The sequence below is a fragment of the Procambarus clarkii genome, chromosome 15, assembly GCF_040958095.1.
Source record: "Procambarus clarkii isolate CNS0578487 chromosome 15, FALCON_Pclarkii_2.0, whole genome shotgun sequence".
NCBI lineage: Eukaryota > Metazoa > Arthropoda > Malacostraca > Decapoda > Cambaridae > Procambarus > Procambarus clarkii.
The window spans coordinates 6,430,271-6,448,304 of NC_091164.1; the positions used below are offsets into that span (position 1 = coordinate 6,430,271).

General features: G+C 43.9%; 1 protein-coding gene across 2 annotated transcripts in view; it reads left to right on the forward strand.

The window, feature by feature from the left end:
- The window catches only part of LOC123759092 (putative glucosylceramidase 3), a 41,666-nt gene that overhangs the window by 16,994 nt on the left and 6,638 nt on the right, over positions 1-18,034 (forward strand). Inside the window, exons 8-10 of one of the 2 annotated variants that reach the window (XM_045743944.2) lie at positions 2,122-2,275; positions 13,621-13,700; positions 15,710-15,820. In XM_045743944.2, coding sequence (XP_045599900.1) covers positions 2,122-2,275; positions 13,621-13,700; positions 15,710-15,820 — 345 coding nt within the window. The remainder of the gene's footprint in view (positions 1-2,121; positions 2,276-13,620; positions 13,701-15,709; positions 15,821-18,034) is intronic. The other variant, XM_045743945.2, reaches the window with a different exon arrangement.

Consider the following 18,034-nt stretch of genomic DNA (forward strand, 5'->3'; position numbering starts at 1 on the left):
TCCTGGTTCGATCCCAGGCGGAGGTGGAATCAAATGGGCAGAGTTTCTTTCACCATGATGCCCCTATTAAGCTAGCAGTAAATAGGTACATGGGAGTTAGACAACTGCTACTGGTTTCTTCCTGGGGATGTGTAACAAAAAGCAGACCAGGTCGAACACGGGCCGAAGGGACGCTAATCCCTGAAATCATCTCAAGATAAGCACCCATGTACACTCACATATTGTCTTCTCCTACCACCCCCTATTTTTTGTATTTTGTTATTTTATTTTATTTAAAACTTCATTACACAAAAAGGGTTACAACATTGGTTACATGCATGGTACAAGGCTAGTTGTACCTTAATATAAAAAAACGTATTAAAACCTTTGTATAAAATTTTTGTATTTTATACCTTGAATAAAAACCCTTCACGAGGAAGAGTTTTTCTGATACATTTGGCTTGAGAACCATTCAAGCTTACCGTACATATATGATGCTCACGTTTTCCTCACATAGCGAACTGATTTGATGAAAATTATCTGTGTCCACTGGCCACCGAGTGCTGTCGGGTGTTGGGTAAATTGTCTTTGAACACTCTCTCTCTCTCTTTCTCTCTCTCTCTCTCTCTCTCTCCCGCTCTCTCTCTCTCTCTCCCGCTCTCTCTCTCTCTCCCGCTCTCTCCCTCTCATATATATATATATATATATATATATATATATATATATATATATATATATATATATATATATATATATATATATATATATATATATATATGAATATGACCGAAAGGGTAAGATTAATAATTCTAACACGAATCTTCTCAATATTCCTTACTTTTTCTTCACTGTCGAGGGTAATTGAAAAATTAACTCTCCAAAATTAATTTTTTACATTTTTATTTTTGGTCTTATGCCTAGAAGCATTTCGTAAGGCTTCTTACATTTGCAATGATTTGGTTTACACATAACATACATCATGCTTTTTATTTGTTTTGGGTGAGGTGATATGACACAAATGTTTTGGGTGAGGTGGGTATTAATTGGGTATGAAAGGCATAAGAATGAAGGTAACTGCAGAATTCCTATTGCTCCATACTTTTTCTTACTGCTCCTATGTTGGTTCGGGGTCTTGAAGTGGGTAGAATATAGTTATGCGTTAATTGGCTGTTGATTGCTGGTGTTGAATTTTTTATGTGCAGTGCCTCGCTGATGTCGAGTCTCCTGCTATCGCTGTATCTATCGATGATTTCTGTGTTGTTTGTTAAGATTTCTCTGGTGATGGTCTGGTTGTGAGAAAAGATTATATGTTCCTTGATGGAGCCTTGTCGTTTGTGCATTGTTAATCGCATAGAAAGAGACATCGTTGTCTTGCCTATAAACTGAGTTCTTTGGGGCTTACAGTCCCCAAGTGGGCATACGAAGGCATAGACGACGTCGGTTTCCTTCATGGCGTTCCAAACCAACGTCGTCTATGCCTTCGTATGCCCACTTGGGGACTATAAGCCTCAAAGAACTCAGTATATAGGCAAGACAACAATGTCTCTTTCTAGGCAACTAACAATGCATAAGCAACAAGGCTCCATCAAGGAACATATAATCTCTTCTCACAATCACATCACCAAAGAAATCTTAACAAACAACACAGAAATCATCGATATATACAGCGATAGCAGGAAACTTGAATTGAAATCTTAATTTTTTTGTTTAGTTAATCGTTACACCAAACGGTATTTCATTTGTTGATGCCATAACGCTTTTCATTCATATATTTTATTTACACATAATTGTTTGGACAATATCTGCTCATGTTAAAAGATGTACATATTATTCATGAATATCAAATTAAAGCTTACTAGTCAAGTTCAGCGCCATGTTCCTACACAATCTCAGGCGAATTAAGTTCTGCAACATCTTTTAATGTAATATTTCATTCTTTTAGCCCAAGAATGAAATGTTTTGATGAGATTAACGTATTACCCTAAGCACGGAGAGTAATCACACTAACGTGACTTATCAATGAGAAAATCCATAGGAGCCGTGATGGGAATTCAAACCAATGCGGTGGGTGTTCCCACTCACAGGCCCTTTTTTCGTATTATTCTAAGCTTTATTAAGACCGTGGGGTATACTGATTGTGTGGTTGTGCAGATGCTGGAGGACCCTGAGTGCGCCCAGTACATAGACGGAACAGCGGTGCACTGGTACTCTGACAGGTATGTGGGGCCTGACGTCCTCGACCAGACACAGGCACTCGACCCAGACAAGTTCCTTCTCTACACCGAGGCTTGTCAAGGTAAGCAAACCCCAAAGTTAATTGTAGTCTATTAAATTCATATTAATTTGTTTTTCATTTAATTTTGTAAGATAGAAGGGATCTGTTAGATTTAACATAAACTTTTTAATCTTATCATTTACAAGTGAAAAAAATAGAATGTCCAAGCATTGAAATATTAAATTTAAAATAGTTTTGAGAAAATGCACACACAAGTTAGAGGAAAGAAATGTACTCTACTTGATAATGGTCCAGGACAGATCGAAAAAAATGAAATCGTTTCTTTATTTTCTGATGTGCGGTTTGGTCATCAATTCACATTTGAATTCATATTCAAGACAATAAAACTATAACAAGAGGAAGCGCATCGGAACAAAACTAATGAGTACATCAGTAACATGAACACTCAAAACATTTTCTCCCAGGGTAAAATTGACCAACAAAAGTTACTAGACCTTTGTTTACTGTGTTATTATGTTGTCCTGAGTGTGACCTGTGGAAAGTGAAGATGAGAACTGTGGTAACAGTGTGCATGCCATGCTAAGAGCCCAACTAAGCTACGAACTCAGCACCAATAGCATCATTGCTGCATTCAGAACAGGTAAAATGAATCCAACTGATCAAGGTCAAAGAAAAATTGGTCTCAAACTAACTAGCCGCTCTATGAACAACCCGTCCTCCCAATAAAACGTCGCATTTTGACGTATACTCTACCTAAGGCCAAAAATCGCCATACTATAAAATGGTAGCGGCTCGCGAAATTGACTTACTCCTGTTATCTGTTTTAGGTCCTCATGGTAGGTTAGGATAAAAACAATTTAGTACCACAGTTTCTTGACGTTGAGAAACCTTCTGGAGGATGGACTGCTATAAAATCTCATCTCGTCCTGTCAGCAGTGTCCTCTAACAGAGGGGTGTACGTCAACGAAGGCCTGACCGGGAGAAAACTCTTCTTTACTGTTCTACCGTCTGCATCAATTCTATAAGCAAAACCGAGGATCGATCGATCAATGCTGTGTTAAAGTTATTGTTGACCCCCTAACTCCCCTTGTCACTTCGGAGGGTATAGGGAGTTTATGTAGCTTCAGGGCACCAATCCCCCCAGCCACAGGGCATGGCGAGAAGGCACCCCTAAGCATACCTAATACCCTATCAAACACAAACTAAAACACACATAAATGTCAGCTCTCATCACAACCCACAAGAGTTAAGATGATAATAATAACACACAATAATAACATGAAAATAACATACACAAAATGGAAAATTCTTTTGTATTTTGTTTTTCTTATATGGGACATGGCACACAAAGGGAGAGGTGCACAGTATATCATTAAAAAAGAACTAAAGTTGAAGACAAAACAACAAGCTGCCTAAGTAGCAGGATTAGTGACTTGACATCGTCATACATGGAAAAAACTATTCATAGTGGAAGCTCCTAACAAGGCTCCGGAGTGGGAGGGATATCATGTATGCACATGGGGGTCCCTCCGGCCGCCGCCTTACCCACTTGTGGGCTCTGGCCAGGTCATCCACCCTCTTGTGAGAAACCATTTGGAGAAGTGGTACGCCAGATGACGACTCTGCTTAGATAGTTGGCTAACAGCTATCCTGGCTGCGGTTCACCTAAGCAAAACTATATTAACCCTTATGCACCCTGTGCACGGTGATCCTGGGACTAAGGTGGTCTGCCCCTAGATGTGGTCTTGGACCATATTCTGTAGATGGAATATGTCCAGGTCAGGGCTTTCACAGAGCAAATCTCTAGGTCGCTCTTGGTGAGTCCCATATACTGTAGACCCCGTGTACTCTCCTTGCACCATTCTCCTCTCTAGTTATGGGTTATTGAAGAGGCGGATGCTGTGTGCTTCCCGGTATATTCCCTGACCTTTTGAAGGATCTTTGGGGTGCCGTACTTGTCGCACTTGCTCTGATGTGGACGGGAGAGTAGGAGGTTTCAGCAGAGACCTGGGGTGTCTAATATAAAGGTCTCATCACCTTTGCAAGCTATGATGTCAGGCTTACAGAAGGTCCCTCCATCCGGTATACGGACTTCACGTTCCACCTCAAAACCTCTTTGCTGCAGGCGGCCGGCTACGAACCGGGTGATATCGTCATGACGTTTCACCCGAGCCCCATATGTCTTGTGGCATGCTTGGGATATGTGGCCCAGGGTCCCTGGTTTCTGGCAAGTATCGCAGAGACCAGAAGCCTCGGGTCTACCCCTAGCTGCTCTAGACGGTGTGGCTACAGCGTTTGCCCTAATCTGGATGGCGTGAGCAAAGTCTCCTCCGCTTAGCAGATGGGTACCGGATGCGACCCACTTGTGGCAATATGAAACCTCACAAGAGGACGCAAGGTCGGCACCATCGACCATGCTATACAGTTTTGCTTTCCACCTTCTAGAGTGCTCAGTCGTTCTGTTAGAAGGGGTTCCGGCGGCCGTGGTTGGGTCTACCCATCGACGCATTCGCGCTTGGAACGCGGGTAGGAGAGCCGCTGTCACTACCACTGGATCCTCCGACTCTACTAACTCCCCGAGCCGCTTGTTCTTCTGTAGGCGGATTGATGTGGCAAAGTCGAGAATTCCTAGTCCACCGTCCTTTACGTCGGTGTGAAAAAAGGCATTGGGAGTATCATGAGGCAGTCGCAGCCAGCCACGGATGGCATGCCGCAACCACCGGTCAAGCCTCGCCAACTCCGTTTTAAACACGCGTTCGAGAACAAGCCAGTGGTTCATCTTGGGGATTAGGTGGTGTTTTAGTAGGTATAGCCTCTGTTTGGGTTTGAGTGGCGCCTTGGTGTTCGTCAGGATAGGCGGAACCATAGGATAGGCGTCTGCCCCTGGCCCCGATAAGTATCCCTAAATACTTATACTCGTCCACCACACTCATAGTACCGATTTCATCGTCCCTGACGTGGTATGCCTTCCTAGTGGGGACATGCCACATCTTACGATGTGCATCGATTGCTATGCTTAGCGTACGGCATTTCGCAGCATTTACTTTAAGACCAGAGCCCCGCAGTGTGTGGCAAATAATTGTTATAAGAGTCTGTAGTCCGGTAGCCGTTTCTGCTGCCACAACCAGATCGTCAGCGAATGCCAGTGCTGATATTCCCCCCCCCCCCAGTTCAACCCCCTAGCCCCAAGTCCTTAGCCCTAGTAATTGCCTCATCAATTATTAGGTTAAAGAGAAATTGAGACAGGGGGTCACCCTGTTTCACCCCCCTAGTGATCAGGATGTCCTTCGACTTCTCCCCTTAGCTGGTTATTACGGTTGAGGACCGATCATAGCCCGACATTATGTATGTCCTTAAAGGCTTCGGAATGCCTTTACGTTTCATGGCCCGATGGATGGCCGGATGGGAGACGCTATCGAAAGCCTTCTCCATATCCTGAAACGCTAGGTGTGTGTTGTGCTTGAGCGCACGGGCCTCAGCTAGGAGGGCATCCAGGATCACCAGATTTTCAGGGCATCCGTCCACAGGGACGAAGGCCTTCTGCCGCCTGTCGATCCTGACTGCCTCGGAGAGTCTGCTGCTCAGAATCTTATGGAACAGCCTTACTATCGTAGATGATATGGTTATGAGGCGATAATGGGAAGGAGAGTCTGGGGTTAGGTTTCTTAGCTAACAGCACTGTCTTATTCTTGCGAAAAGGTTGTGGCAGGGATTCGTTTACCAACCACAGATTAAACAATTTTGCAAACACCCTGATTGGTATAGCTTTAAGTAGACGAATAGTGATACCGTCGGGGCCGGGAGCAGCATTGCTACCTGCCTTGAGAAAAACAAGGATTTCCTCTGGTGTTATAGGGTCCCCTAGTTGCTGATTAACTGGATCACGGTCACGAATAGGGCGGCAGTCCGGTGATGTGGGTCTAGAGAATAGTGTCTCCCAGAATGGAAAGAGACGAGCTGGCTCCACCTCAGTGGGGGTTACTTTCCAGTCTCCGGAAAGGACACGTGCAGCGGCTTTTGAACGATCCTTCTCGTACAGGCTCTGACACAGAATGTACTGTGCTCTTCGCTCCCTCTTTCGTCCGGTCGGAGGTTGAGTTGGATCAGCACGATTAATCGGTGGTCTCTGTCAACGTCCAGGGCGAGGGCGCAGTGCGTGGTCACCAGATCTTTTGGCAGAAGTAACCACTCGAGCATGGCGCTCAAGGATTCTATCCACGTTATGGCCGTTACCACTGACCAGGTCAGTGATTGCCTCATCAAGGAGTTCTTCCCCCCCCCCATCCAGTTTTCTGGCCCCAGGGTGCAATAGCTGCAAGGAATTCCACCATGGTTTCCTTCCAAGAAGCTTCCTGGGGGGTCCCGTCAGGGGATGAGTGGAATGTCAGGTTCAGCGCCATCAGGGGGGCTCCCACCGCCGCCCTGATATTGCCTCTCCGTCCATGGTTCCTTAATGGGCTAGGCTGCTCGTCCTCCCTGTCTGAGTTAGACAGTGAAGACTCCGAGTCCTCGCCCTCCGCACGATTTCTGTATTCCACCACCAATTCTTTGTACTCATTCCTTTTCCTTTGACTCTTGATGGACTCTAAAGTTCGCGAAGGAAGGCGCTGTTGCAGCCTCTGGTTCATACCTTCCCGGCCTGCCTGGGGGTCTGCCTTCCAGCTTCACCTCTTCCATTGCTAGGAGGCGTTTCTACTCATCGGTCCACCTCGCTTTGGGCCTACCCGCTCTACTCGCGGCCTCTTCAAGTTCCTGGTGATATTGGACCTTGTGCATGCGGCTCAGATGGACTCGCATTGCTCTATAGTCTCGAAAGGTTCTGCCACAGTTTGGACAGTCTGGCGACCGGTCATTCATAGCCGGATCGTCATGTAGGTCACCCATCGTGCTGACAGGGGTCAGTACGTCTCCGTAATGGTTTTCACAAAAGTTTATGGGTGACAAGGCAAGAAAACCCTTGACAGGGGCAGACTTCCTTTGGGATTGCTCAAACCAAGTGTCACTGACAAATGACCCCTACTGCAGGTAGACGGAAGGTCCCCTTAGAGCAGCAGTAGAGGGGGGAAGCCCAAGCTGTTTGTGAAACCAGGAGTGCCACGAGGAGGCCAGCTGGGGACTTTACACAATTACCGCGAGCGAAAAACAAGGAACACTCCCATGGAAAACCTTTGTAATATTAAATGAGAAAACCCCTAATAAGTTCCTCTACCAATGTGGCGTATTTGAACAGAGTGATCATCTCAGTGCCACAACTTAGTTAACCCAAGTGCCACAGCTTAGTTAACCCAAGTGCCACAGCTTAGTTAACCCAAGTGCCACAGCTTAGTTAACCCAAGTGCGACAGCTTAGTTAACCCAAGTGCCACAGCTTAGTTAACCCAAGTGCCACAGCTTAGTTAACCCAAGTGCCACAGCTTAGTTAACCCAAGTGCCACAGCTTAGTTAACCCAAGTGCCACAGCTTAGTTAACCCAAGTGCCACAGCTTAGTTAACCCAAGTGCCACAGCTTAGTTAACCCAAGTGCCACAGCTTAGTTAACCCAAGCGCCACAGCTTAATTAACCCAATGTTACCTGGCTACTCCAAGTGTTCTTGCTCCATTGTACTCTGGCTATGTCTTTACTATTTCATAATCTTTTGTTTCCAGTGTACCTGAGTGTACCTCATAAGGTAAACTACCCCTATTGTCTAGTGTTACCAGTGTACCTCATAAAGTAAACTACCCCTATTGTCTAGTGTTACTAGTGTACCTGAGTGTACCTTACAAGGTAAACTACACCTATTGTCTAGTGTTATCAGTGTACCTGAGTGTACCTCATAAGGTAAACTACCCCTATTGTCTAGTGTTAACAGTGTACCTCATAAGGTACAGAGTCTGGTCACACGAGGTCTGTGTGGTCCAGAACCTCACAAGGTCTGGCCCGGGTTCAGATTCATGGAATTCAATTTTTGTAAACAAATGCAAGGTGTCAGTAGCACAGGCATCTCAGTGTAGTGTGGAGGAAGAGCTTGGACACGGGGGAGATACCGGATATCAGCAGACATAGCCCTTCTACACGAGAGAGGGAGGCATTGACAAAGAATTATAGACTAGTTGCACTAACGACCCACATAATAAAATTATTTGAGAGAGTGATCAGGAATTAGGTCACCAGTTTCATGGAGACCAATGACCTTCATAATCCAGGCCAACATGGATTTAGAGCGGGAAGATCATGCCTCTTACAGCTACTTGACCATTACCACAAAATCACTGAGGCATTAAAAGAAAAACAGAATGCAGATGTGGTATACACGGATTTTGCAATGGCATTCGATATATGTGACCGTGCAGTGATAACTCACAAAATCCGGTCAATAGGAATAACCGGTAAAGTAGGACGCTGGATACTCAGTTTTCTGTCGAACAGAACACAGAGAGTAACAGTCAACCAGATAAAATCGCGTCCAAGCGCAGTTAAAAGCTCTGTACCTCAGGGTACAGTCCTTGCACCACTGATTTTCCTTATTCTCATATTAGATAAAGACTCAAATACAAGTCACAGCTTCGTATCATCCTTTGCAGATGACGCAAAAATCAGCATGAAAATTACCTCTGCTGAAGACAGAGGTAAAACTACAAGCAGATATTAATAAAGTTTTCGACTGGGCAGCAGAAAATAACATGATGTTTAACAGTGATAAATTTCCGGTACTCAGGTACGGTAAAACATGAGGACCATAAACATGATACAGGGTATAAAACACAATCAAATGTGCCCATAGTAGGAAAACACCATGTAAAGTATTTGGGAATAATGATGTCTGACGCAATAACGTTTAGGGATCATAACCAAGCAAATATTACGTCAGCCAGAATAGGATGATAGGATGGATTACGAGAACTTTCAAATCCAGAGATCCCATCATAATGGTTGTACTCTTCAAATCACTTGTGCTGTCCCGTCTTGAGTACTGCTCAGTGCTCACTTTCTCCTTCAGAGCAGGAGAGATTGCTGAAACAGAGGGAATACAGAGAACATATACAGCATAGGGAGCCGGTCGGCCGAGTGGACAGCACGCTGGACTTGTAATCCTGTGGCCCTGGGTTCGATCCCAGGCGCCGGCGAGAAACATTGGGCAGAGTTTCTTTCACTCTATGCCCCTGTTACCTAGCAGTAAAATAGGTACCTGGGTGTTAGCCAGCTGTCACGGGCTGCTTCCTGGGGGTGGAGGCCTGGTCGAGGACCGGGCCGCGGGGACACTAAATAGCCCCGAAATCATCTCAAGATAACCTCAAGAAGAAGATACATAGACGCGATAAAGCGCCTAAATTATTGGGATCGTCTCAAAGCTCTCCAAATGTACTCACTAGAAAGAAGACGAGAGAGATATAAAATAATATACACGTGGAAGATACTGGAGGGACAGGTCCCAAATCTACACAGTAAAATAACAACATACTGGCGTTAACGATATGGAAGAAAATGCAGAATAGAACCAGTGAAGAGCAGAGGTGCCATAGGCACAATCAGAGAACACTGTATAAACATCAGAGGTCCACGGTTGTTAAACGTCCTCCCAGCGATTATAAGAAATATTGCCGGAACAACCGTGGACATCTTCAAGAGAAAACTAGATAGTTTTCTTAAAGGAGTGCCGGACCAACCGGGCTGTGGTGGGTATGTGGGCCTGCGGGCCGCTCCAAGCAACAGCTTGGGTGGACCAAACTCTCACAAGTCAGGCCTGGCTTAGGGAGAAGAAGAACTCCAAGAACACTATCAAGCAGGTATCAAGCAGATAAGGTAAACTACCCCTCTTGCCTAGTTTTCATAGTAATAATTCTAGCTGAGGTTATTGTCAAACCAGTGTTTCCTTTCATTATTAAGAGGACATTTTACTATTAGTGTTTTGTTCTTCCATAACTAATAAGTTTCATGCACTCTTAAGTGTGCATAATTTTTTGTTTGTAATGTTTGAATATGTCCCCCTCCTGTCAGCTTTCTGGATGCAATAATTCATACACCCCTGAACTAAGCCTCCTATCTAGTCTCGATGACAATCTACACTTTAATAACGATCGTAACTGTAAGTATTATACAGCAAACCTTGCCAACAATTTATTTGCAAATCATCATAAAGTTTCATCAATTAATTTAATTGTAAGATCTGTAACTAAGTACCATGATAATGTTAGTGCCTTACTGCAGGCTCTAAACTACAGATTTTCATTCGTTGTGTTAAATGAGATGTGGTTGAAGGAACACTTTACTAACATATCCAGTACTTTACTAACATATCCAATACTTTACTAACATACCCAGTACTTTATTAACATACCCAGTACTTTACTAACGTACCCAATACTTTACTAACCTTCTACAATACTTTACTAACATACCCAATGCTTTACTAACATACCCAATACTTTACTAGCATACCCAGTACTTTACTAACATACCCAGTACTTTACTAACATACCTAATACTTTACTAACATACCCAGTACTTTACTAACATACCCAATACTTTACTAACATACCCAGTACTTTACTAACATACCCAGTACTTTACTAACATACCCAATACTTTACTAATGTACCCAATACTTTACTAACATACCCAGTACTTTACTAACATACCCAATACTTTACTAATATACCCAATACTTTACTAACATACCCAGTACTTTACTAACATACCCAATACTTTACTAGCATACCCAATACTTAACTAACATACCCAATACTTTACTAACATACCCAATACTTTACTAACATACCCAGGACTTTACTAACATACCCAATACTTTACTAACATACCCAGGACTTTACTAACATACCCAATACTTTACTAACATCAATCTCTCCTCTCAAGGCAGATTCACTAGCAAAAACTGCCACTGCTCTACCTGTTGTACAGGTTCAAATACCGTCAAGTTTGTCACAGAATAAGGAGGAAATCAAGAAGAAAATACTCCCAGCTATTAAAAGTCGCCACAGAGGAAGATCCACTGCGATGTGGTACGAACAAGCCAATGGGTACTACTCTTTCAAGCCTGGCAAAAATATATCTAGAGACATTGCAGTAGTCATACACAGACTCAGACTTGGTTACAAGTGCTGCTGGGAGGTGATAAACCCAACAGTTAAAGAATGTTATATCTGAAGAACAGATGCTGAGGCGCCGTGATTACACTACTTACTGGAATGTGAAGCAACTGAAACTCTGCGCATCAAACTCAACATTCATCCAACAAGAGCGCTGCATTAAATGCAAAATCCACTGCGACTACAATGATTATAAAAGCAGTTTAAGAATGGGACACACTAGTGAACATTGTGCATCTATATTCCACCATAAAAAGATAAAGTTATTAAAACAAGACTAAAACCAGTGCGCTAAAACAGAAGCGGAGAAGAAACGGGAGAAAACCCACCTCCATTTAAACCTGTGACCCAAATATCACAGTAACAAGGTTATCGCAAATAATCGAACTCAATTACAGGTTCACTATAGCTGATGATTCATGGACATTTCGTTCTGAGTAGCTAAATCTAAAACAACAACATCCTCTTCCCCTCCCTTACGGGCTACTCATGCCCGTGCCTCCTCTTGGGTGGCTTAATCTTCATCAGTCAATCCATCACCTCTTCCTCACACTTGATAATGGTCCAGGACGGACCCAAACGTCTTCGTCTTTCCATCTTCTGATGTGAGGTGTGGTCATCATATACTGATGAAGTTGCATGTCTTAACTACTAAATTAGGTGGGTGGGTAGCACAAGGTGGGAAACGTGAGTGTTTACCCCATTATACCTATTAATAATTTTTCTCCTAAGTTCTGAATAAAACGCTTTGCGTAATGGCTTCATGTTATAATTTTATGCGTAATGGCTTCATTTTGCGTTCTTATGAACTCTTGTATGCACTTATTATGAATGCAATATTATTATTATTATTATTATTATAATTATTATTATTATTTAGAAAACCAGTAGGAGCCATGAGGAGGATTCGAACCTATGCACTGCGTACTCCTAGGAACACTCTAGACCACAACACCACGACATGGTCACAAGCATTGCAACCTGGAATTCAATTGAATCTTTTCACACAATGCCCTCACGCGCTCTGGCATGTAGTCTAGGAATTCTACCCCCTATATTTCTCTTCAAATACACAAAGATATCACATTAACGTGATGTATCAATAGGAAAATCAGTACGAGGCAAGAGGAGGATTCGAACCTTCGCTTTGGTTACAGCCAGTCATATTCTAGACCCCCCACACCACAACATGGTTAATATCTTTGCAACTTGGGATTCAACTAAATCCTCAAGGGTTCCTGAGGCTTCCACTGAAGCCTATCTGGGTTTCATCCAATGACCCATCATTCTCTCTGGCTAGTAGGTTTAAATCCTCCTCGTGGCTCCTACTGATATTGTCATTGATACATCATGTTAATGTGATTTCTTTGTTTATTATTATTATTATTATTATTATTATTATTATTATTGAAGTTGAAGGAAAGTTCCAATATATGTTTAAGTGTTTTAAAAGCCAAAATTTCGGATGTAACCTACATCCTTTCCAAGGTATTGTATTGTATATCCTTTCTCAGGGTGCTGTATTGCATAAAGTACAAGAATATTGTATACAACACCTTCAGAAAGGGTATAGGTTACATCCGAAAATTTGGTTGTTAATACACTTACACACATATTGGGTCCTTCCTTCACCCATCATTCAAGCTCTATGGCAGTGTAGTAAGCTTCTCTATTATTATTATTATTATTACACAGAGAGTAATCACACTATCGTGATGCGTCAATGAGCAAATTCGTAGGAGCCGTGATGAGGGTTCGAACCTGTGTTGTGGGTGTTCCCACGCACACGCTCTGGACAACTATGCAACGACATGGCAAAAGGATTACAACCTGGGGTACTTTTGTAACCTCGGGTAGATTGCACCCTCTAGATGACAGCCAAAGTGCATAGGGGGGGGGGATTATGTGAAAGTCTAGTTTGATTTCGGTGGAATCCTCATAGTGCAGTAGTACCCCAAGTTGCAATCCTTTTACCATGTTGTGACATAGTTGTCTAGAGCGTGTACCTGGGAACACCCACCACATAGGTTTAAACCCTCATCATGGCTCCTACAGATTTTATTATTGTTATTATTATTATTATTATTATTATTATTATTATTATTATTATTATTATTATTATTATTATTTATTTATTTTATTATTTTTATATTTATAAGAGCACAAACTTGCATCCTCATTGCATAAATTATTAATTAAGAATGCTGAATATTAAAAATGCTTAGGATTTTTCAAGAAATGGGTTTTCTATGGACGTCAATAATTGCTGTAAAACGGTTGCACAGTGCATTGGAATGAAGGATTTCGGTATTCTTGTAGGTTACGACGTTGAGGGCTCCTTGAGCGTGATGCTGGGGTCGTGGGCCCGCGCCGAGGAGTATGCTCACTTCGTCACGCAGGTATGTCGTGCGCCATGTTTGGCTACCCTCAGTGAAATTATGTTTTGTGAAAAGCATAATTTCAAAACGACATAAACTGTCTCGCTGGCGACAGTGGTAATATGGCAACCCTTCCTTTAGCCATACTCTTCCAAGCTGTGCGACTCTTCCTCAGGCTAGGCTCGTTAAAGCGTCAGCAGACCATCCCAAGATGTATTCATCTATTTTAGAGTACTGTGTATTAAATTTTTCTCATGTATGAATTAATATTTCTATATATTCCAGTTCTATGTATAGATTTGCGTACGTTAGGTTAGATTAAGTGTTTAGGTTATGTTAGCAATTATTTGTACTTGACGTACGTGGGTGAATCATTTACAGAGCTGCTATGCAAACAGCAACCCGTCCTCAGAACAAGTCCGTTACATCCAGCGGTCGACCCCACAGACGCATTCATGCATTTTTACATGCTGTTCATTCAAAATGGGAATTTTCTCAGATGTTAATTAATATTATAATATATTGGCATCTTGTAAATATGTAGGCATAGGTTAGGTTAGGTTAGGTGTTTAGGTCGATCTAGTGGTCGACCCCCAAAGAAACTTGTTAACATGATGTTCATTCAAAATAGAAATTTTCTCAAATATAAATTAATATTGTTATATATTAGCATACTGTGCATATTTAGGCAAAGGTTAGGTTAGGCATTTAGATTCTGTAGGCGAGTATTTGTAGAACGTGGGTGTAGCATTTACCAACCCGTCCTCAACTTAAGTCCATTTCATCCAGCGGTCGACCCCACAGACGCATTCATAAATTTTTATATGCTGTTCGTTCAAAACTGGAATGTTCTCAAATATAAATTAATATTATAATATACTAGCATATTGTGTATATATAGGCATAGGTTAGGTTAGGTTAGGTGTTTAGGTTCTGTTGGCGATTATTTGTATTCAACCCGTCCTCGACTCAAGTCCATTACATCCAGCGGTCGCCCCCACAGACGCATTCATAAATGTTTACATGCTGTTCATTCAAAACAAGAATTTTCTCAAATATAAATTAATATTATAATATATTAGCATATTGTGCATATATAGGCATAGGTTAGGTTAGGTTAGGTGTTTAGGTTCTGTTGGCGATTATTTGTATTTGTAGTACGTGGGTGAAGCATTTATAGCGTTGTGATTCGAACAAAATTCGCCAGTGAAACACTTGTTCCGGATATGTTCGAACGTCAGCAGTTGTGAGTCGTGTGTAAACCGCTTTTCATTCATAAACAGGGGGTTTGGCGGGTGCATGGAATCACTTTTGGATCTTTGTTTAGAGGACGGGCTGTTGTATTTGTAGTACGTCAGTGAAGCATTTATAGCGTTGTGGTTTGAACAAAATTCGTCAGTGAAGCACTTGTTCCGGAAGTGTTCGAACGAAATCAGTTGTGAGTTGTGTGTAAACCGTTTTTCATTCATAAACAGGTGGTTTGGCGGGTACATGGAATCACTTTTGGATCTTTGTTTGGAGGACGGGCTGCGTCATCAGTTGTGACAGCCCGTCCTCCAAACAAAGACCCAAAAGTGATTCCATGCACCCGCCAAACCCCTTGTTTATGAATGAAAAGCGGTTTACACACGACTCACAACTGATGACGTTCGAACACTTCCGGAACAAGTGCTTCACTGATGAATTTTGTTTGAACCACATTGCTGTATATGCTTCACCCACGTACTACAAATAATCGCCTACAGAATCTAAATACCTAACCTAACATATGCCTAAATATGCATAGTATGCTAATATATAACAATATTAATTTATATTTGAGAAAATTTATATTTTGAATGAACATCGTTTTAACAATTTTCTTTGGGGTCGACTGCTAGATGGAATGAACTTGGTCTCAGGGTAGGTTGAAAACCATTTTTTATTCATAAATAGGGAGTTCGGTGGCTGGATTAACGAACATTTGGCCTTGTTTGATGAGGATGGTCTGTAATATGAACACTTACTAAGATTGCTTTTGGTGTATGCAGGCCGTGAACCACCACTCAACGGGCTGGGTGGACTGGAACATGGCTCTGGACACGCTGGGGGGACCCAACTGGGCTAACAACTTCCTCGACGCTCCCATCATCGTTAATGCTGTTTGTATAAGTTTCTTTAAATTGTCATATAATTAATTTTGAGGTTGAATTAATTTTATAATTAATAAATAATTAAGTCCATAAGCTGTTGCTTCAGAATCTTACACTTCGTAATGATGGCTTATTTTTGCAATGGGGGTCATGGTTAGGATGGGCTACGATAACTTGTCTATATTGGTTAGGATCGGTTGAAGGTAAATTATAATGCAAATTATTATTTTACTCGATATTTATATGTATAAATATAAACTATAATTTAAGAAATTAGTGAATATGAAAATTTTCCATAGTGAATAAAGCCAAGTTTCCAAACAGGAGGACAACCAGTCCTCAGGAAGATACCCTTAAAGGAAGGAATTGGGAACGACTACATAATTTGTGCTATTATCTACTCTGATTGCTGGCCTGACCGCCAGGGGGTCAAGACGTGGTCGCCAAGCACTCCTCAGGCGTTGCTAAGTGTTCTGTGTGGGAGGGTGGTGTTGTTACGTCGGCGCCATGGGGACCCCCCTCCCCCCTATTCGCCGCTCTGAGACCGTGGGTCTGGAATTTTCTGGACGGGCGTCTTACCTGGCCCTTGAGATTGTCCTGTTGGATATGTTGCGTGTGCGTGTTGCAGATGTGTACGGGCTCCAACTGCTGTCCACCCATCGGGGACTTAAGTTTAACTCCGCTGCTGTTTATAGTGACTCTGTGGCCCGTTACGATGGGTGCTCTCTTCCTCTCCCTGGGGATGGTGGTACCGTCCCTATCTCTGACCGGTGTTGTTCGGTGACGTATGTGGCCCTGCATGTTGTGCCATTTGAATTTACGGAGGCTTTGCTTCGACGGTATTTTGGCCAGTTTGGGACTTTCGTTTCCATCCGGATGAACTCCGTCTTTGCTGGCAGGTGGCGTGGAGTCTCGTTTGGGACCCAGACCCTCGGCCTGCGGCTCAAGTCTCCTGTTCCCTCCGCGGTGACTTTGATGGGCTACACTATGCGGGCGTTCTACGTGGGACAGCCTCGACAATGTTTTCGTTGTGGCGTTGAGGGGCAGCTGATTGCACTGGGGTCGTGGCTGCACCTATTAATTTGTTCCGGGACGAGGATTTTCCCCCGTTGGTGGCGCGGGACCTGCAGTCTCATGACAGAGTGGGTGGGGAGGTTCCCCTGCCGCCTGCTGACCTGGTGGTGGCTGTTGGCCCGGCGTGTGTGGACGGTGGTGTACACAACGAGGTGGTGGTGTGTGTGACTCTGCCCCCGCACTCTGTTTCGTCGCTTCCACCGGCTTCTGCACCTGTTTCCGACTCTGCACCTCTGTTGCCTTCGACGTCTCTGCAGGCTCCCTCACCTGTGTTGGACCCTTCTCCTACGGCCGCGCCTGTTCCTTCTCCTGTATCTTCTGTGGGTGGCGGTCTCGTCCCCTCTGTTGTTGAGGCTGACATTCTGCAGGGTCGTGCTACCCCGGTTGAGGGGCAGTCTACCGCTGGCTCTTCTCAGGTACCTCCTGCAGGGGGTGACAGCTCTGATGATCAACGGCCTTGTCCCAAGCGTTCACGCACGGATGCGGGTGCTTCGCCTCCTCGATCGTGGGCAGAGGAATGTGAGGATGCGGCGAGTGTCGATGTTTCTTCTGTGAGCTGTTCCTCTGTGGAGTGCGAGGATGGTGCGTCTGGTGCTGGTGTGGGTCCGGTGGATGGTGTGGGCCCTGATGTGGCTCCTGCTGTATGGGTGGGGGCCGGTGTGGGGCCGGTACCTCTTGCTTTGGGTGCGTTTCCCGCGTCGGATGGTTCCGATTCCCCGTGGGGGGTGGTTCCCCCTTGCGGTGTTGAGAGTGGACGTGGCGACCTGGTGATGGTCTTGAAGAAAGCTGCGTGCTCTGAGGGTTCCGTGCCCCATCCCCTGTTTCGTCGGCGGCGGTTCTGCCGCCCCACACGTCTCCGGCCGTTTCTTCTGTGTCTCCTGCTTTGTCGGGGGCGGTGTTGCAGCCTCTGCCCGCTATTTCGGTGTCTCCTGCTTCCTCGGCGGCGGTGTCTATGCTGCCCAAGAAGGGTTCTTCGTCTTTTGTGTACCGTGGTTGGGCGTGACCGCTTCTGCCGGATGTGGAGATTCCCGAGTATATGGAGTACCTGCGGTGTCATGAGGGCTGCTCACCTACCGAACTTGAGTATTTAATATGGGAGGCTTATGAACGGAAGTATCCGCCGTGGCAGTTTCCTGAGAAATATCCTCC